Below are 21,439 nucleotides of genomic sequence, written 5' to 3'. Positions count from 1 at the left end.
AGGGGGACAACGTGCCAGCGAGGGGACCGTGCCTCCGCCTGTGTCCTGAACCCTGGGAGGCTGAGGCCCCAGCATTTCTCTTGACCCCAGTGGCACTGGGAACTCCTGGCTTCACCAGCCCTATGAACCAGGTGAAGGTGAGGCCAGAGACAAGGGAGGATGGGGGAGGGGAGAGGGACAAGAGGGACACAGAGACCAAGACTCGGGAGGGCGCAGCCGCTGGAGCAGGCCAGGGGGCAAAATCTGTTCTGACAACGTTGAGACAAATGCCATGTCTAGGAAAGGACACTCTCCTGTCGCCTCTGTGCATCTCACAGGCACTCAGGTCTAACACGTTCCAAGCGTGCTCCCTGCTGCAGTCCTCTGAGCACAGTGAACAGCCCCTCAGGCTTCAGTGGCTCAGGCCCCAAACCTCGGATCTGCCCTTCCCTCACCCAATGACGTCATATCTGCTGCCTGCACATCCGGTTCAGAATCAAGCCCTCCTACCGCTGCCAAGGTCAGGCCAGGGCTGCGCCCATCTCTCCCCATCTCCCCAGGCCTCCTGCCCTCTCCTCCCTCTTCTTCAAGCCATCCTGAGCCCAGGCCAGCGAGCCTGGTAAAATGTCATCTCTCGCGCTCCCTCAGCTTAGCACCCTCCCGTGGCCACTCAGAGTGAAAGCCAGAGTCCTTCCTCACCTCCACCCCCTTGACTCTCCACGCTCACCTCCCTGGTCTCCCCTCCCCTCTCACTCTGCCCCTCATTAGCCCCATCGCAGGCAGGAAGTTCTGCCTTCCCAGCACCTGCCACCGAGCCAGGTACACAGCAGGTGCTCAATCAATCCTCTCACCGGCAGCTGCTTCTCCAGGCAGATGCTGAAGGTCTTGGTGTGGTTGGGTTTCAGCTTCTTCAGGGGCACACGTGTCTCCCCGATGAACTCATTGTGCCGGAATTTGTCCTCATCACACACAGAGATCCTAGTGGGGGCGGTGGCGAGAGGCACAGCCAGCGTCTCAGGCGCACTGAGCGTGGTGGGGATGTGCGCGGGTAGGGCCAGCCCTGGCTTGTCCTGCCCCAAGCCCGGCCCTGGTCTGGGGTGGGAGATGCACAAGATGCCTGGGCCCTGACAGGGCCGGAGTGTGGCATGATATCAGGCACTGTCCTCACGGACAAGTGTCCTCAGGTTGGAAGAGGGGACAGGAGAAGGCACAGCCAGTGCCAGGAGTAGCCAGGGGCTGGGAGAGCCGGTTCTCTGGAGGGAACCACCTCCAGCACCCTGAGAGGCCCCAGGAAGCACCTTCAGGGGACTGGGGCCAAGGTGACCCTTTTCCACCCACCATGTTCCATTGGCATGGGCAGACCTTTCTGCCTTTCTTCAAGGTCCCCAGGCTGGAGTTGCTGGCATGAGGTTGAACCCACAGGGGACCATCTGACCCTCCAGTCCTGCCTTCATGAGGACGAGCCGGGTGGGAGTGGGGGTTGGGGAGGCAGCAGGCGGCCCGGGACCCTCACCCACCGCAGGGTCCTTCGGATCATGTCTTCGTCTGTGATCCCGTAGTAAGTGAGGGTCTCGTTCCACGTGGGGTTCAGAGTGTTACGGAGAGTTTTTGTTCTGAGCTTATTTGCCTGGCGAAGAGAAAAACGATCTTATTAGCATCAAAGGGTGTGTCAGACAGAACAAGGGCCCCCAGAGATGGCCACGTGCTCATCTTGGAGCCTGTGAATGTGTTACCAAGCAGACTGAGGCTGCAGGGGGAGTTGGGGCTGGTAACGAGCTGATATTAGAATAGGGAGATTATCCGATATTGTTGGGTGGCCCAATGTGGTCACGGGCTTCTTAAAAGCAGAAGAATGGGCAGAGAAGAGAGTCAGAGTGAGACGTCACCAAGGAAGGGGGCCAGAGAGATGCAATGGGGTCGGCTGTGAAGGTGGAGGGAGAGTCACGAGCCCAGGAGGGCCGATGGCCTCTAGAAGCTGGAAAGAGCTAGGGAACTGTGGGCTCCCCAGGCTCCAGAAGGAACGCAGCCCTGCGACACCTTGATTTTAGCCCAGAGACCACTGTTGGACTTCTAACCTGCAGAGCCGTCAGAGAGTAAGTGTGCTGCTTTACGCCACGAAGTTTGTGGTCATTTCTTGCAGCAGCCATAGGAGGCTCATCCAAGGAGGACCCCACCTCCAGCCCCTGATGCCACGGGGTAGGTTCTGCAGGAGGCCTGTGTGGAACTGGAGTCTCCTTCCCAGGGCATTCCCTGCCTTTGCTGCGGACTGTCCCCTCTGCCTGGAACCCATCCTGTCCTCGGGCCTGCCTGGGGGGTGGCCTCTCCGGGCTGGAATATTGCCGCCACTCCCTCCTCCTGTGCCAGCGACTCTGAGCTCCTTGTCTGAATCGGTCTGATGCCTGCCACACCCGGCTCAGGCTGGGAGGTCAGACAGCCTGTCTGTGGCAGCATCAGGTTCCCCACTGTGAAAAGGGCACAGGAATCCCTCTCTCCCATTGCTTTCGGGAGCTTGTTTATAAGGAGACTGCTCTTTATAAAAAACACTCGGGAAAGTCCTGGGACTTTCTACAACTCGGCAGCCAGGCACTGCCGGCTCCAGTCCCACAAATGAAGGGTCACTGAGCTCCCGCGTGCGGCATACTTCCCGGGTCACACTCGCCCTCAGCCCTCACATCCCTGAACCCCTGTTGCAGCATAAGCACATCAAGACCTGGCGTGGGGAGCCCATCTCTTCCCCAGGAGTAGGTGGTGGGGCACTGCCGTTTCCCCTACAGCCCTGCCTTCCCTAGAGAAGGGGGAAGGGCCCCTTCTGGGGTGGGCCTCCTGGACTACTGTGGGCCCCAGGCCCACCCATTTAGGCCCCCACATAAACTCAGACTCTGCCCCATGAAATTCAAAATAAAACAGCACTGAAGTGTAGGATGCACAGAAGGAAGTCTAATTAAGTTCTGATTTTCCATGGCTCAAGGTCACCTTGATGCTTTTATTTAACAGCAATTTTTCTCTCTCCTCTCCTAGATGCACCTGTTGTGCTGGTGCCCTGAGCACATGTGTGGTCGGACTCTTGGGTCATCTGGCGTAGGAATGAGGATCCTGTGGTCAAATATATGGGGCAGACTCCGCCCACTTCATTCCCCTTACGGAGAGTCAAGGAACAGCCCATCAACACATTAAGTGCTCTGATAAGTCCTATGGTACAGAAACCTGTTTAACAATGTTTCCCAATGTTATTTAACCACAGAGTCCTTTGTTTGCACCTAATAGTAACTTCCAGCTGAGAATGCTTCTTATAAAATGCTGGCCTGGAAATTCTCCAGGGGTTTCCCCAGATCAGCAGGTAGGTAACGCTGACTCGTGAGGTCCCCAGGAGGCAACAGGGTGTGGGGCAGACTGGGTGCTCTGTGTGCAGCTGAATGGCTGAGGTCCCATCAGCTTGCTTGGGCTCTGAGGGGAGTGGCAGCTGTGGGCCTCCCTGGGTGCCCCCAGCCCAGTCCAGGCCCCAAAGCAAAAGGACCAGAGTGCGTTGCCTGAGGTGGTGGACGGGTGCAGCTGGTGGGCGGGCCTGGGAGAAACCCCTCACCTTACTGGCTCCCGGCAGCAGGTGCAGCTTGACGTAGGGGTCTGCCAGCCCATTGTGGTCCATCGGCTTCAGGCCCTGGGCAGAGAACAGCAAAGGGTGTGAACTGGAAATCGCGGAGCTGGAACTGACAGGGCCTGCAGGTGCCCTTGTCCGCTGGGTCTCCTAGCTGGGTCCATTCACGGCGCCTTTCTCAGAAGCCCCCGGGCCCCACACCTCCAGAGGGAGGGCATGAGGATGGCTCAATGCCGGTGCCATCTCCCCTCCCCAAAACACCCTGGCCCAGGGCAGCTGTCATGCAGCCTCTTGTCAGGACAGACTTTCTCTTTCTCTTCTCCTCATCCTGGAAGCCAGTGGCTCGCCCTCCTCTGAGCCTCCCTCTCCACCCGGCTTTGCTCAGGCCCTTCCATCATCCTGACTGCCCTCCCCCATCTTCCAAGCATGGCCTCCTGAGTGGCCACACCCCTCACTGACCCTAAATCCACATAACCCCGGGACATGGTCCGAGACTAGGCCCCATTTCTGGCCATATTGGCCACAACTCCCAGCCGGTCCACAGAGATCACACAAGCTGACTGGCCACAGAGGGTCCCTCCACAAGATGGCACCCCTCTCTCACTCTGGTTCTTTTAGAAAACCCAGCCATGTGTGCACAGCCAGAGGCACACAGAAGCATGGACAGATAGGGGCTTTCTGACCTCAGCAGGCTCTTGTCTCTGAAAATTGCGTTTCCTTCTGGGATGGTGCACAGGGATGCAGGGAGGCAGCTGCAGCATCTGTGGGGGTGCAGCCGGCAACCCCAGGACAGTATTCAAAGGTGCACCACAAGGCTTCCACCCAGCCGGGTCGGGGAGGCAGCGTGGCGGCTCACACCAGGCCCATCTCCAAGGGGAGGCTGGGGCTCCCTCCCAGGCCCAGCCCACCTTGCTTTGACAGAGCTCTGGGGCTTCCAACCACCTACTTCCCTGCCACTGGCAAAGGGCAGAGGTTTGGGGGCCTGGCTGGCTTGGGTTCCAGGCTCAGCTCCGGTGTTCGCCAGCTGGGAAGTGGATGAGTTACTTTGCATGCTAAGCCTCAGCTTTATCATCTGTTAAAGGGGTTGGCCGGGCACGGTGGCTCACACCTGTAATCCCAGCGCTTGAGCCCAGGAGTTCAAGACCAGCCTGGGCAACACAGTAAGACCCTGTCTCTTCCAAAAACTAAAAAATTAGCTGGGTGGGGTGGCACGTGCCTGTGGTTCCAGCAACTAGGGAAGCTGAGGTGGGAGGATCGCTTGAACCTGGGACACGGAGGCTGCAGTGAACCATGATTGCACCACTGCACTCCAGCCTGGGTGACAGAGTGAGACCCTGTCTCAAATTAAAAAAAAAAAAAAAAAGGGCAGGGATGTAATACTCCCATCTTCTTAGGGCTGGAGTGAGAGGGAGGGAGACCGTGTGGACACAGGGCCTGGCAGGCAGGGTTTGCTCCCTTCCCTGCACGCCAGGCCCCCGTGAGATGCCGGAGAAGTGGTTGAGGTCTGGTGGGTGCATCTGAGCTGTGCCTGCACTGTGGGGCTGCCTCTAGGACAGGGCCTGGCTCAGTGGCCCAACACGTGCTCAAGGGGACAAGGCTGCTCCAAACCCAACTCCCTCACCCTGGCCTTGCGCCTTTCCCACCAAGTGCCTGAGGCGCAGAGTTCTGGGAATCTGGGGGCCCAGCCTGACGGGGGGTGCCTGAACGCTGTGTCTTATTCTTACAGTTCTTATATGTTTGTTTGTTGTAGCTTAAAATGTTTCCATTTGGGCCACGTTTCTTGACACATTTCACTTACAAATCTTTGGGCCACCAGAAGTTCTGGCGTGTCTTTCCAGTGGCCCTGGTGGTCCCACCTCCATACCCCAAGACACCCGTGGGAGCTAGGCTGGGTCGAGAGGCGCTGTCATGCTGGGACAGGAGTGACGCCTGCTCTGTCCTGCAGACCCCGGGACTGTGACGAGGCCCCTGCTGCTGCCTGTCTACTCCTCCACCGGGCAGGTCCCTGAGCACCCTGGGCAGCCACACATTTGGCCAAAAGCAAAAGGACCAGTAGGCACTGCCTGAGGCTGTGTCACTGTGCTGCCACCAGCTTCTGTGCCCAAACAGGCAGCTTCCCTGGCCCCGACCCGGGGTTCCACCAGTGCCTCCACCCTCTGTGGGTGGAGGGAACCTGACCTCTGTCCACGGAAGGGGAAGGGCGGGAGGCTGTTTCCAGGGCAGGGAGCTGTTAGTGGGGCCCTTGTGCACACCCTCCCCAGCTTGGGAGTTGGCAAGAGACGTAAACTGATCCCATGGTTCAGGGGTGGGCCTCACCGGAGGTGATGTGGTTTGGCGGTGTCCCCACCCAAATCTCATCTTGAGTTGTACTCCCATAATTCCTACAGGTTATGGGAAGGACCCAGTGGGAGATAACGGAATCACAGGGGGAGGTTTCTCCCAGACTGTTCTTGTGGTAGTGAATACGTCTCACGTCTCACGAGATCTGATGGTCTGATAAGGGGAAACCCGTTTCCCTTGGCTGTCATTCTCTTGCCACCAAACATGTGAGAAGTGCCTTTAACCTTCTGCCATAATTGTGAGGCCTTCTCAGCCACGTGAAACGGCAAGTCCAATAAACCTCTTTCCTTTATAAATTACACAGTCTCAGGTATGTCTTTATCGGCAGCGTGAAAATGGACTAATACAGGGGGGATGGGCGGAGGCGGCCCCTGGGGAGGCCCTGGCTGGTACTGGCACTGAGGGAACAGATGGGGGGTCTGGCTTTGAGAGGACAGCCTCTCCCCAAAACCCTGGCCCTGCCCTGCCCTGGACCTCTCAGAGGCTGTTGCTGGTGAAGTGTTCAGAAGAGGGGCTTTCTAGTCTGAAGTAACATCCAGCCTGAAAAAGAAGTTTTGACACGTGCTGCAATGAGGATGAAGCCTGAAGACATTCTGCGGAGTGAAAGAAGGCAGACTCAAAAGGACCGATCCCGGGGACTGCAGACTCAAAAGGACGGACCACGGGGACTGCAGACTCAAAAGGACGGACCACGGGGACTGCAGACTCAAAAGGACGGACCACGGGGACTGCAGACTCAAAAGGACGGACCACGGGGACTGCAGACTCAAAAGGACGGACCACGGGGACAGACTCAAAAACGACACGGGACTGCAGACTCAAGAGGACAGATCCCGGGGACTGCAGACTCAAGAGGACGGATCCTGGGGACTGCAGACTCAAAAGGACGGACCACGGGGACTGCAGACTCAAAAGGACAGATCCCGGGGACTGCAGACTCAGGAGGACGGATCCTGGGGACTGCAGACTCAAAAGGACGGACCACGGGGACTGCAGACTCAAAAGGACGGACCACGGGGACTGCAGACTCAAAAGGACGGACCACGGGGACTGCAGACTCAAAAGGACGGACCACGGGGACTGCAGACTCAAAAGGACAGATCCCGGGGACTGCAGACTCAAAAGGACGGACCACGGGGACTGCAGACTGAAAAGGACGGACCACGGGGACTGCAGACTCAAAAGGACGGACCACGGGGACTGCAGACTCAAGAGGACGGACCACGGGGACTGCAGACTCAGGAGGACGGACCACGGGGACTGCAGACTCAAAAGGACGGACCACGGGGACTGCAGACTCAAGAGGACGGACCACGGGGACTGCAGACTCAGGAGGACGGACCACGGGGACTGCAGACTCAAGAGGACGGACCACGGGGACTGCAGACTCAAAAGGACGGACCACGGGGACTGCAGACTCAAAAGGACGGACCACGGGGACTGCAGACTCAAGAGGACGGACCACGGGGACTGCAGACTCAAAAGGACGGACCACGGGGACTGCAGACTCAAAAGGACGGACCACGGGGACTGCAGACTCAAAAGGACGGACCACGGGGACTGCAGACTCAAAAGGACAGATCCCGGGGACTGCAGACTCAAAAGGACGGACCACGGGGACTGCAGACTCCAAAGGACGGACCACGGGGACTGCAGACTCAAAAGGACGGACCACGGGGACTGCAGACTCAAAAGGACGGACCACGGGGACTGCAGACTCAAGAGGACGGACCACGGGGACTGCACTTATATGAGGTCCCTAGAATAGTCAAATCCATAGACAAGGGAGCCAAATGGCAGCCTCCCCAGGGGCCAGGGGAGGAGAAGGGGGAGCTGTTGTTTAATGGGTCCAGTTTAGTTTTGCAAAAGCTGAAGAGGGCTCTGGAGATGGGTTTCACAGCAGCGTGAAGGTAGAAGGTATTTAGCACAACTGAACTGTACGCTAAAAATGGTTGAGCGCTGAGGGGAGGAGTAAAAAAAAAAATGGTTGAGATGGGAAATTTAGATCTGTGTATTTTACCACAATAAAAAAAGTCTCCCAGAACTGGCAGTGCCAGTGGCCACGTGTTAACTCATTTAATGCTCACAACAGCCATGTAGGGCAGGGACAACCAACCCTATTTACAGATGGGCAAACTGAGACTGACCTTTATAAGGGGGAACAAGCAAGGGTGCACCCCAGGGTGTCCAGCCCCCACCCTGGCCCTCCAGAGGCCGGCCCTCCTTCAGCTCGCCCACCCTGGGCCCCAGCTCTTCCCCAGCCTGCACCACCCCTTCCCTACAGAACTGGGTTTACACAGAGAAGGAACTGGGCCTCCCACCCCCACTTCTGATACCTGAGGGTTACAGCCCAAAGTGGACACACACTTACATGTGTGCACGCACAGTACCCACACATACACACAGAGACACACATACAGCTATGTACGTGCACACACACACACACCTGGAGCCAGGAAGGGAAGGCCCTGGTGTCTGGCATGGAGAGAGGAAGGGGTGGGCTTTGGCCAGAGTGGCCTGGCAGCCAGCACCTCTCCAGTCCCCATGCCTGGACCACCTCTGCAAAGTTGGACAGAGGGAAAGGAGGAAGGGTCTAGCTTGGTCTCTACCTTGGCACAGCTGGGGTTTGACAAATGCTCATTTCTGCTCCTAGGGGCGGGCTGGAGCCCCCGCCAGGCAGGGCTGGACATGCCCTGAGTCATAGCATGGGTGGTTCTAGAGGGGAAGGCAGGGGTGGGATGGAGCGTGCAGGCCTCTCAGTGCCCTACCAGGGCCCTGAGGCTGGTGTGGATGGCACTCACACCTACCCATGGCAGTCCACATGTGGTGGCCCAGGCTGGGCTGGGGGACAGCCTGGGGTGGCACGCAGTAGCCTGTCCTGCTGGGTGGGCATGGTGCCAAGGGCAGACCTCGCTGCCAGGCTGGGAGGAGGGGCAGGGAGCCTGCAGGTTGGGAGGCTCGTGGGGCCTGGGCCCAGGCAGCTCTGCGGGAAGCCGCTGGATCTGAGCTGGGCTGGCTCAGGCCCTTCCATGGGGCTACTAGAGGGACTCCACTGGCCATGCAGGCCCTTACCTTGCGAGAGAACATCAATTTTGGTACCTTCCTCCCACAGGGAGCGATGGGGTGAGGGGGAAGGGAACAGGACAGTTGAGAATACGGAGCTGACACATGCTGGCTGGAGCGGCAGAGCCAGAGGGCAGCACCAGGGACCAGGCCAGGCTGCAGAGGGGTCCACAGGCACCCACAGCCCCAGCCCACGTAGTGAGGCTCAGAGGGCCTCTGGGCTCAGGCCCTGGACGCCCTGCCTGGAGTGGCATCGGCCTCCTCCAGTGGCTCGGCTTCCAGGGTGCAAAGCGGCATCCCCACTCCTCAGGGCGTCTGGGAGGCCTGGAGGCACCAGCACCCAACCCGCCCTCCCTTGGCCTGCAGGGCAGACATCACCCGGCCCCTCTCTTTCCCTCTCAGCAGCCCCTCCCCAGGCTCAGGGGTCCTCGGTCCAGGCCTTCATCTTCCCATTCTCATCTGTTTCTTTGCTCCCCACAATGCCTGACTGTCCAGGGCGTTTCTTGGGGTTGGGTATTCAGGAAGGTTTAAACAAGGATTCCTTCCTGGCCCCGCACCCCACACAGCGCAGACGTCTAGAAGCCTGGACAGGAACCTGGGGGGTGCTGTGGTCTGGCCTCCCTGACCTAGGCCATCTCTTGAGGACCCCGGGGCAGGGAATTTGGGGGCAGGTGGCGGGGCCTACCTTGGCCTTGGTGATGGTGCAATGGAGGGCGTTGTTCTCCTGGTCATACAGCAGGCTGAAGTCCAGCGTGCCCAGGGCGGCTGCGGACAGAGGAGGGCACAGGTCCCACCCTGGCCGCATCTTGGAGAGGCTTCTCCTGCCCCTGTGAGGCCGGATGAGCCTGGCCTGGGCAGGTGCCACCATTCCATGGCGGCTGCCGCCAACCAAGCACCTGCTATGTGCCAGCCCCTCACCTACCCTCCCAGTCCCATCCAACCCTGGGAAGTCACAATATTCTCCCCACTTTCCAGAGGAGGAGCTGAGACTCAGAGAGGTCAGGTGGGTCACTCCAGTTCCCTGTCTGGCCCAGTGTGTGGCCCACCTGAGCTGGGCACCCAGCCAAAGGAGTTCCTGCCCTCCTGGTGCAACTGCCAGTCTGGGCCCCGTGCCTCAGTTTCCCTCACCTGTGAAATGTCAAGAGGATCACATGAGAAAGCAGAGGAGATGAGGCTTTGGGAGGGACACAGTCCCCCAGCCAACACACAGGACTGCGGCTCCTCCGTCTCTCTGGCCCCTTGGGGACCCCGAGCAGGCTGTGAGGAGCCAGCTGGGTCCTCATACTGCTGCCCCCAAGTCTCTCAATGGCAGTGGTAACTCCCAAAAGCCAGGGGGGAGGGTGCAGCCATAATTGGGTGCAGCTGCCTCCCTCCCCGGGGGCAATCACTCACAGCAGCTGTGGCTTTCCATGCAGAAGCGGCTCCCAGCATGAAGGCCGAGGTGACGGTGGGGGGCAGAGCTTGGGGGCCAGTCCCCAGACAGCAAGATCCACATTCACAGATGGCTTCAGAAGCCCAGAGCCTGCTCCCAGGCTGCAGGGCCGGTCAACTGGTGTCACATTCCTTCATTATTTACCAAGTGTTTACGACATGCCAGACTCTAAGGGATGGACATCTGTGAGGCAGCGTCCCTACCCCAAGGAAAGTACAGCTTAAGGCGAGGAACAAACGGAAATAATTTGCTGCAGTAGAGTCTGGTGAGCCGGGAGCCATGGGGAGCCCGTGTGAATTGGGACCATCAGGGAAGGCTTCCTGGAGGAGGTCATGCTTCACCTGAGCCATGAGGGATGAGTAGGAGTTGGCCAATGGCACAGAGGGGCTGGGGGAGGTGACGATTCCAACCACAGGCCAACCAGCAGGTGCGGACTTAGCGGCTGGTGTGATCCTGGGATAAGGGAAAGCCAAACTTGAAAGACGTTATTCTTCAGGCTCTGAGCTAGGCTCCCAACATGGACCTAGAGCCAACTGTGGCCACACCTGACCGGGCCCATCATTTACATCTCGTCTGTGGCTGCTTTCCTACTTCAGAAGCAGACCACACGGCCTGCACAGCTGAAAATATTTACTATCCGGCCCTTTATAGAACAAGTTTGCAGATCTCTGGGCGAGTGCTGGGCCCAGGCATAACAAAGTTTCTTGGGTCTGCAGGGAAATTGGCTAATGAAAGGCCACGAGTGTGGAGTGTCCTTTATTCTGAGCTGGTGATGGGAGTGGCGTTTGTCTAGATCATCCCCTTCTAACACGAATCAGGCATATATCTCTGTCTTTGCAGCAGTGTGGGGTGCAAGACCTGCCCTCTGACATCAGTCTCCTCGGTTCAAATCCCAGCGTGCCCTTCCCTGCTGTGTGACCAGCTTATCTAACGTCTTTATGCCTCAGTTTACTCATCTGTAAAATGGAGACAACAATAGTATCCACCTCGCAGCACACAGTGTGGCTGGGGTGTGGGAGGAGCTCAGCACACAGTGTGGCTGGGGTGTAGGAGGAGCTGGCAGCACACAGTGTGGCTGGGGTGTGGGAGGAGCTGGCAGCACACAGTGTGGCTGGGGTGTGGGAGGAGCTGGCAGCACACAGTGTGGCTGGGGTGTGGGAGGAGCTCAGCACACAGTGTGGCTGGGGTGTGGGAGGAGCTCAGCACACAGTGTGGCTGGGGTGTGGGAGGAGCTCAGTAGATCATTAGAGAAGGAGCAGATCCCTATGGTGGGTTTTCTAGCTAACGGTACCGGCTTCTATGAGACCCATTCTGGAATGAAACTGTCCTAAACCGGATCATTTCCCTCCCTGTCTTTAGGAACAGAACATACAAATGGTCACTTAAACTTTTCTGAATAACCTGAGTCATTGCTATGGCTACGATTACTCTTCCGTATGTCACAGTCATGGTCCAGATGCAAAAGGGGACATGAAGCAACCCCTCCACCAGAGGGTCCCGGGTGGCCCTCTTTTCGGTTTTCTTCATTTTTCTGCCTCTTCCTTTGACATCGGCCTGAAACTCCTATTAGATTACTTGTCTGTGGTGGCGCAGACAGCTCTCGCCTATTCAATAATTGTTTCTCCCATGAGACCAGGTGATGATACTTGTTGGAACTGTGTGCAAACTAAGAGCCAACAGGTCTTCAGTGGCTGGTGTGGTGCTCACGCCTGTCATCTCAGCAGTTTAGGAGGCTGAGGCGGGTGGATCACTTGAGCCCAGGAGTTCGAGACCAGCCTGGCCAACATGGCAACGAAACCACAAAAATAGCCGGGTGTGGTGGCTCACGCCTATAATCCCAGCACTTTGGGAGGCTGAGGCAGGGGGATCACTTGAGCCCAGGAGTTCAAGACCAGCCTGGCCAACATGGCAACACCCGTCTCTACAAAAAATACAAAAATAGCCAGGCATGGTGGCGCATGCCTGTGGTCCCAGCTACTCGGGAGGCTGAGGTGGGAGGACCACTTGAGCCCAGGAGGTTGAGGCTACAGTGAGCGTGATTGTACCACTGCATCCAACCTGGGCGACACAGCGAGATCCTATCTCAAAAAAATAAATAAATACTAGGTCTTGAGTGAAGCCTGGGGCGCGTTCTCCTGAGCAGGGTATGTGTGCCTCAGCAATAGCTGTAGCTGGCCTTCAGCTGCCTGCATGCTAGCTGCCATCTCCACACCAGGCAGGTGAGGCTGCTGGAAGGGAGGTATATCCCACTGCTCCTGCAACGGTGAACACAGCCACAGTCCAAGACGCACCAATCTGTGCTTTTGTAACAATATTCTCCAAAGCCGTTGGCTTTACGTGATAGTAAATGGATCTGCTGTTCAGGTCAGGCCGACCTGGGGTTTGTTCCCCCAAAGAATTAGCCTCCTGAGCACAGGGACCATGCCTTGGCCACACCTGTGAGACCAACAAACAGCAGAGGCAGACACACATGGCTGGTCCATTCAAACCAACTTGCCCTCCAGGTGCTCCCAGGAGCTGGGATCTGGTGTGACACCCACATGTACAAATGCACACTCTGATTTCTGCCTGTTTCCCAACCCCAGAGAAGGACAGCCAGAAGACAGAGCGGCTGCCTGCTCCCCCTGGGACACCCAGCTCCTGGAGGGGAGGAGCCCCTGCACTGGCTCTACAGAAACCCCTGTCCAAGGAGGGCAGTGATCTGCTCCAACTGCTTGGGGGGAAAACTGACACCTGTCACCACCTCCTGGGAAGGAACAGCACACCCAATGTGTCACCAGGAAGGGACTGATGAATTTCTTTGAACTCCACTGGAAGGTCTGTAAGAAATGATAGTTTATAAACAGAAGCTCGGTCACAATTTTGAGAGACTGGTGAAACTCTCTTACAGAGCACATGCCCCAAACTCTTCATTTCCCTTTAGAGAAATGAGGCTCAGAGAGGGGAGGTGAGCAGCTCATCGTGGCCCAGCAGACCCGGGCACACAGTCTAGGCCTCTTCACTTCCATCCTGATAGTTTCTCCCTTAAAGCCTAGTGGCTCCCAAGAAGTTTTTTTTTTTTTTTTTTGGAGACAGGGTCTTGTTCTGTTACCCAGGCTGGAGTACAGTGGTGCGATCATGTTCAGCCTCCCAGGCTCAAACCATCCTCTCACCTCAGCCTCCCAAGTAGCTGGGACTACAGGCGCCCACCACCATGCCCGGCTAATTTAAAAAAATATTTACAAAAAAAAGAGACAGTGGTGTGGTGTGTGTGTGTGTGTGTGTGTGGTGTGTGTGTGGCGGGGGGTGTCTCACTACGTTGCTCAGGCTGGTGTGGAACTCCCGGGCTCAAGCAATCCTCCCGCCTCCACCTCCCAAAGTGCTGGGATTACAGGCACGCACGGGCCACTCCGCCCTGGCCCAAAAAGCTTTTTTCTGGCCACTTTGTTTAGCTGAAATCTTAGGAGGATGCAACTAAGAAACAAACAGAGAGAAAAGCAGAGTCGCTCTAGGGGGAGGAGAGTGGGGGCTCAGCCGCTGCCCTGGAGAGCCCCCCGCGTTGGAAAAGCACCTCGGGCTTGTGCTGGGAGTGGGGCGGGCCCTAAGGGCAGGAGAAGGTGCTTCTCTGTGAGCCACAGTGCCCTGCCCTTGGAGCGCTCAAATCACATGACCCCACCGAAGTTTACGTCTTCGGAAAAATAATGAGCGTTGGTCACTAATGGGCCTTTGAGAGTTGTCACCCGCTTGTCGATAATTATAGAGCTTTAATGGGGCTAATTCAGAGAAAATCAGGCTCAAGCCCCTGTTGGCTCCTCTGAGGCCGAACACCCCTGCTTGGCTGATGGAGACCTGACAGCATCGTCATAACCTTGGTTTGCGCCTGGACTTTCCTGACACCCGTGGGAATAGGAAATCTGCCCTGATTTTTTTTTTTTTTTTTTGGAAGAAAAATGTCAGGCTCTCAAATAGTTTAAAAAAAAAAAACAAAACAACTGTGGCAAGGACCATAGAAAATCATCAAGCTTGTGTTGAAAGCATTTCATAGTTGGGGAACCTGAGCCACTGAGCCAGGCCGGCACTGCAGGGGGGACAGAGAGAAACGAGCCATCATCCTGCTTCCCAGGAGCTCAGAGACGAGTGTTGAGATTCTTATAAACATCTTCATTCATCTGCTTTAATCAACTCCCGGACTCAGTTCAGCCTCCTTGGTGTGGCATTCAAGACCTTCTGTGATATGACCGCTTTGGCCTCCTCACAGGTCTCTTCCCGTTCTTTGAGCCACTTGGCTCTATTGTTTTGCCTACACTGGGCTGAGTTTCTGACACTTCAGGACCTGGGTACACAGCCGTCCCTCTGCCAGGAGCACCTCCCTTTCCTCTTTCCCCTCTGCCAGCCCACCTCCTCCCTCCTCCCAGTCTCAGAGCTGAGCCCTCTCTGTGAGTGACCTCTGCCAGCCAGAGCTTTCCATTTGGGTTCTTGCCTCCCTGTCCCTCGCTGTGGGGTCACCTGTTTGCCTTGGTTTGGATGAATACCCTCAGGTCAGAGGTTGCCTCTCAGCATTCTTCTATCTCTGTGCCTAACACAGAGCCTGCCAGAGTTGGTGCTATAACGTTGAGTGCATTAAAAATGTCACAGGCCCAGGTAGAACATGACTGGGGCCAAAGAGTTTCTGGGCTCAAAGGAAGGGGCACCACAGCTAGTGGGGGCTGGAATATGCCCCCTGACAAGGAGAACCTTTGTGGTGGATTCAACACTTTGTCCTTGCTCCAGACGTGCATGGGCATCAGTCCTGACCCGGTCTCGGGTGAACCACACAGGGCAGGTTTAACACAGCCATGTGATGCAATTCTGGCCACTGAGACAAAAGGTCAGGTCTCCTGGGGACTTCTGGGAGAGGTTTCCTCGTTCTTACACTGAGACACGAGAAAAGGAATCGGTCCTTACCCAGTCAAGGACCTTATCGCTACACGTGATGCCTGGACCTGCTGCAGCCACCTTGGACCTGAGGGTCTTGCTTGGCTGATGGAGACTGACAGCGTCATTCTGACCTTGGTTTGCACCTGAACCTTCCTCACCCAGACACCCCTGGGAATCGGAAACCACCTTGATTTTGCCCTACAAGGAAAAGCGCACAGCCACGAGCAAAGACGGACGGAACCCTCACCCCTGACAGTGCCAAGGGGCTCCCGCATGGGTGCACCCTGGCGCGGCAAGACCTCAGCTGTCCTCATTGTTTCAGCCACTCTGAGTTGGTTTTCTGTCACTTGCAACCCATGGCACTCTAGTGATTACAGCTTTGAAGAACGAACTGGGCTTCCACAGGTGGGGGCCGGGCAGGAGAGCATCTCCGGTAGGGGCAGCGTGTGGTGTGTGTGTGGCCCACGGCCCACCTGGAGGGCAGCACGCCACAGAGGCCACCCCAGGAGAACTGGCAGGGTGGACACTGGGTCCTGCTCCTCAATAGGACATGCACTGCCTTTCCTCCCTGTCATCGTCCCTCTGCGAGATCTGCTGGGAAAATGCGAGCTGTGTGCTTCTGCTCTGACATGACTGAATAAAGGAAGGGCTTTAAAGAGCCAGGAGAAAAGGCTGAGTAAATAAACAGCACTTCACTCTCTGCCTTGGACAACAGAGCAACCGCCCTCATTTCTTTTTGTCAGAACAGAGATAATCCAATAATTAGGGCAGCAAATAGCATAACCCTGGCTAAAGCCATAATGAACCATCTGGCTTGAATCATTCAGGCTTATTCTAGGGATCTGGTTGTCACAGCCCAGAGGGGGGCACGGCCTGGGGTACTGGGTGGAAGGCAGTCCCACCCCAGAACCTGTTCCCCCACCATGGACAAGAGCCAAGATTTCTGGGCTCCTGTGCCTAGGATGTTTGTCAGCCGCCCACAGGATCCAAGCCTAGGGTGGGGCCCCCTCGAAGGGGGCGGCAGGGGCCCAAGCTGGCCCTAGCTCAGTGGCACACCGTCCTCCTTGGCTCCTCTGAGCCCATTTTCAGAATTTATTTGGCGTGTCCTGGTAATATGGGTGTGGCCAGCCCACAGTTCAAGCTGGCAAAGCTGCATCCAGCTCTGCCCTGCACTGCTGACCCCATGCGAGTCTGGCCCCTGCACGGCATGTATCTCAGGCCAGGGACCCCACCCTGCTGCCAGGACATGCTCGGTGAAGGGCTGCTGAGCTGATGGATTGGAGATGGGGCTGGCTGGCCTGAGTTTCTAGCTTCCTGGTCCCCTCCTTGCTTTGTGGGTTCAGAGACAGCAAAAAAAAAAAAAAAAGCCTCTTGGCCATCCGCCATCCAGAGGGCCCTCTGTGGCACCAGGAGGGTAGCCTGAAGCTCTGCCCTCGCCTCTTACTTCCTCGGTGCCGCAGCAGAGATGCCGGAAATGGGAACAACTTTCCCATCCCTTCTTCTGGGGGAGGCTTTGGATTCAGGGCAGCCAAAGTAGTGACTTGGGTCCCACTCAGGGCCTGCCCAGGGGATCAGCACGTCCAGGGTGAGCTTCGCACAGGGTGCCAGGAGCAGAGGGGAGGGGGGTGGATCTAGGGCACAGCCCTGAGGGCGAAAAACTCTTCCGACCCAATTTCCCCAAGCTGGCAGGAAAGTGGAGGGACAAGACTGCTCCCCAGCCCCCATGCCCCAGGGCAGGGCCTTCAGATGCCAGGCGCTGGCCCGAGGGCCGTGGTCCAGGCCTCGAGAAAGTGCATAGCAGGCAGTTTCCCCTACAGGGGCCCTGCTGTAACCGGCCACTGCTGATGGGCCTCCGCAGTTGGGGCGATGGGGGCTCTGCGCCCAGGGGGCACTGGTAATCCCTGCCTTCAGCTTCTGGTGGCACATTTGATGCTTGGGAAACTCCAGGCCCGCAGCCCACAGGCCCCGGTGAGTGCCCAAGCCGGGCGCAGACATCCCTGCTGCGCAGGGGAGGGGCAGCCCCAGCCCTGGAGAAGCCGGAGCAGGACCCCTGCCCGAAAGGGCCCCATCCCGGGAAGGGCTGGGGTTTGACGCTGGTTTTCCAGGTCTCAGTGACAAGTCTGGAGCCCACAGCTGGGCTAGGAGGGGGTTCTCACATCCCATCCCCACCCCGCGCAACCCGATTCCTCCGGCGTCGGTTTCCCAGCCAGTCCCGGCTCGGGCCGGACAGGCACCCTCGGGGACGGGAAAAGGCGCCAGGAGCGCCCACCGGCCGGGCCTCGGTCCCGGGACTCCGGCGCGTGCCTGCTCCCAGGGGCTCGGGGCTGAGTCCCGGAGGAGGGGGAGCGGGCTGGGGGGCCCTCTCTGCCCGGGGGCCGCGGGCGTAACAGGTGGGCGGAGGTGCGCGGCCCTGGCGAGCGCTGCGGCGGGGTCCATGGACACCGGAGGAGGAACCGCCAAGGTGTTTCCAAAGGACAAGCGGCCCCGCGGTCCTCCTGGTCCTCGGCCCGCGCGCCAGCAAAGCAGCTGCGCTCTGCGGGCCGCCGGGCCCACGCGGGAGGCCGGGCCGCTCCCAGCCTCGGGCCCCTCCCCAGCTCGCCCCAGCCCTGACCCTCGGCCGCGAGGCCCTCCCGGAGCGGCTGGAGAGCGCGGAGCCACCGCGCGGCCGGCAGCAACTGGTGTCTCCCCGGGACGCAGCTCCGCCCTTCCCGGGAACAAAAGCAGCCGCCCGCGCCGGAGCTCCGGGAGGGCGGGCTGGCAGGGAGGGGGCGCGGCGCTGGCTCCGGGGAACCCGGCCCCGGGAATGGGACTCCCCCAGGGGGGCGCCCCCAAACGTCCCTCCTCTGCGGTCTGGGTCTGGGTCGGAGGAGGCCGGTGGGCGGGGCGCGGAGAGCGCACCGAGTGCGCGAGGGGTTGGGAGCCGAGGGAGGGCGCGACCGCGCGAGGGGGACCGGCCGAGGGAACCCGCGAGGCCGTGGGCGGGCCGAGCCCGAGCCAGGGGAGGGGGCGCGAAGTCGGCGAGTTGGAAACTTACTGCAATCGTCCGACTCGTAGCCGTCGGCGTCCGGCTCGTCCTCCGGCGGCTTGGCTGGCGGCCGCGCGGGGCTGGGACCCGGGCTGGGGCCCGGGCTGGAGCCGTAGGCTCCGAAGAGCTGGTCCACATCCTCGTCGTCCTCGCGGGCGCCGTCGGAGGGGCTGCGGCGGCCGGCACCGGCCACAGCCGAGCGCGCGGGGGCGTCCGGGGGTGCAGCGGCGCGGGGCCCGGCGTCCGGGGGCAGGCCCCGCGGGAAGCGGGGGAAGTAGTCGGAGATCTGCTTGATGGGACGGATGGGGCCGGGGCACACGTCGATGGCCATATGCTCCTGGATGCTGATGGTCGCCTTCTCCCCGCGCCGCCGGAGGGTCATGCAGGCAGCGCCGCCCCGCCCCGGGCGCGGCCCGGCCCGGCGCGACCCCGGCCCGGGGGAGGCTCAGCAGGCCCGGCGGGGCGCGGGGGGAGCTGCGGGCATCGCCGGCCGCGCCCCCGGACGGCCCTGACTTGGCTGCTGCCCGCTCCGCTGCGGACGGCGCGAGTGAGTGCCAGAGGCCGGCAGGCAGGGGGCGGGCCCAGCCCGCGTCACCCGGCAGCAACCAAGCAGGGTGAGTGTGCGGGCTGCGCGGGCGGCGCGGAGCGGAGGGAGCCGCGCGGCGCCACATTCACTCGCACTCGCACTCACACCGGCGTGCACGCCGGCCCGGGACCCCGCGCGCGCACACTCGCGGCCAGGCAGGGCCGCCGGGCGCCTTCCGCTCATGCACGCCCGCAGTACAAGCTGGGAGCCAGCTGGGCAGGGACCCGCAGGACGCGCACCCACACGTTCCCGCGCGTGCCAGCCCACGCTGGGCTCTACTGGCTCTCTCGGGACACACGCAGGTGTGCAAACGCACACCTGCGTGTGCAGAGACACGTGGTGGAAGCATCCGCTCGCTCACACCGCAGGACACACACACAAACGTCTGCATGCGCACATACAGAGTTGGTTTAGGATGCTGTGACACAGTACACCCCCAATGCACAGGCGTGCACACCTAATGGAGCACACACACAGGTGATCAAGGGCACCCAGGGCACAGGCTTCCATACCCACAAGCACCCCTAACAAGACGCACAAACATGTGCCCACAGAAGTGATCAGAGGACGCTGAGCACAACTCCCTCTCTCCTCCCCCATCTAGCAGGACATGGAGTCACACTCCTAGCGTGTAGGGACAGGCTGCCTACACACGGGCAGGACATGTACACGCTCAACTGTACAAGGACACCGGGGCACAGTCTGTGCACACATATTCTCAGGTCACATACAACACAGCACTCTAACCGCGGGTCAGTCCCTCACTTGGTCAATGAGTAGTCCGAAGGACCCACCGGGGCAGGGCCTGGGCGGTGAGTGATGCAGTGAGGCTGGGCGGCACCCTCCCCCCACCCCCACTCCTACTCTAAGCCTCCCACATGGTCAGATCACTAAACAAATCCCACAGGGCCCAGCCCCGGCTGTCCCGCTTTCCGGGACCAGAGCTCTGTTGGGAACTGCTGCTGCTTGGACAGGTGTGTTCCCGGAAAGCCCTGGGCATGGATGGAATCCTGTTTACCCTCTGGTTTCCACTGACGTGTAAGACACTGAGCTTCTTAGCTGGTGCCTTTGGTGAGTCTGAATGAGGGGCTCCAAGCCTCTCTTGTTCCCCCACCATAACCCCTGCAGAGTGATGGGGAGCAGAGGAAAGAGGCAAAGCCTTGCCCTATGGCTTCCAGCTGCACAGTTCTGGCTATTTGACCTCTTTGAACCTCAATTTCTTCATCTATGAAGTGAGGCTATTTCCAACTGCACAGCATTGTGGCAAGGCCCCATCCAGCACAGAACGACAGGTAAGAGGTGCTCACTTGGCTTTCCTTTCTCCCTTCCTTTGGAAAGACAAGACTCATGGTGAGAAGTGATGAGAAATTCATGTTTTGTGGTGAGTTCTGAACTGGGTGGTGGCGGGCACTACCGGCCTTTGAAAACACTGGAGAAACACATGGCATATGTTGTACTGTGCCAAGAACATTCACAGCTGTCATCTCATTGATTCCTTAAACCACCCCAGGATGTAGGCAGGGCCTGCTGTTCCCATTTCACAGGGGAGAAAATCAGCGCTCAGGCACAAGGATGTGCCCAGGGTGACCTGGCTGGCGACAGAGCTGCGATGAGAGCCCAGTGTCCTGGCTTTTCCATGCTTCCACTTTCCCTCCCTTCTCCCTTTCCTCCCCTCCACTACAGAGCTCAGGGGCTCAGGGCAGAGTTGGAAACACAGGTAAAACCTTGTTCCCAAAGCTCGTCCTGAGGCTTCTTGGACAGGGGAGGCCCAAACTGAGGAGGAGGGGAAGGAGGGGAAAAAGGAGGAGGAAGGGGAGGAGGGGAGGAGGCCAAGAGCCTCAGGGGTTACAGTGGGAATGAACCGGCCTGGGGGTTCCCTAAATATAGTCTGAGGTCCTGGTGGGAGAAATATTCAGCCTTCCAAGAGCCAAAGGGAAGGACAGAAGAGCCTGGAAGGGCAGCCTGGCACAGAGGGGTTCTCGTTTCCAGGAATGCTTAAGGGGATTAATTCTTAAATAGGCACAGAGTGACTTTTTCTGTGCCAGAGGTGGCTGCATCACAAAATGATTATATAATGACACAGGTATTAAAATACAGACATTGAACTGTCATTTTATCATTCCTTTACTAAGGAACTAGAGGGTGTCGTGATCATCTTACAGACGGGGAAACTGAGGCTGTGGGAGGTCAAGTGACTAGCAAGAGGTAGACTGGGGATGAGACCTGGACGTCCTGACCGCTGAGTCTGCCAAGGCCCTGTGCCTGTGTTCACCAAGAGCTGGCTGCTCCCTCCTGGCCTCTTGTCCTGTGGGTCTGGTTTTTGGAGGATCAGCTCACGGCTCTTGGCTCTGCAGGAGCTGGCTCTTGGGGAGGGTCTGGAAGAAGTCAGGTGGAGGGCCCAGCCTCCTAAGCATGGAGCCAGGGAACCCCAGGATGCCCACTGGAGAAACACATGGTATGTTGGGGTCTAGCCTTTGGCAGGTGGCAGAGTTGAAATCCACTCTAGGTCTGAATTTGCCCAGCTCT

The 21,439-nt window shown here is 58.7% G+C and overlaps 1 protein-coding gene across 2 annotated transcripts in view; it reads right to left on the bottom strand.

Moving 5' to 3' along the window:
* Positions 1-18,996, bottom strand: part of DOC2B (double C2 domain beta) — a 33,339-nt gene extending 14,343 nt beyond the window's left edge. Inside the window, exons 1-5 of one of the 2 annotated variants that reach the window (XM_030799979.1) lie at positions 18,337-18,996; positions 9,660-9,739; positions 3,560-3,634; positions 1,497-1,606; positions 831-1,002 (exon numbers count right to left, since the gene is read on the bottom strand). In XM_030799979.1, the coding sequence (XP_030655839.1) occupies positions 831-1,002; positions 1,497-1,606; positions 3,560-3,634; positions 9,660-9,739; positions 18,337-18,709 (810 nt within the window). In that variant the 5' untranslated portion in view covers positions 18,710-18,996. The remainder of the gene's footprint in view (positions 1-830; positions 1,003-1,496; positions 1,607-3,559; positions 3,635-9,659; positions 9,740-18,336) is intronic. The other variant, XM_030799980.1, reaches the window with a different exon arrangement.
* Positions 18,997-21,439: the final 2,443 nt, after the last annotated feature.

This window comes from Nomascus leucogenys, chromosome 19 (genome assembly GCF_006542625.1).
Source record: "Nomascus leucogenys isolate Asia chromosome 19, Asia_NLE_v1, whole genome shotgun sequence".
Taxonomy (NCBI): Eukaryota; Metazoa; Chordata; class Mammalia; order Primates; family Hylobatidae; genus Nomascus; species Nomascus leucogenys.
The sequence above is the reverse complement of the archived record's forward strand: the minus strand, read 5'-3'. Positions and strand labels throughout refer to the sequence as shown.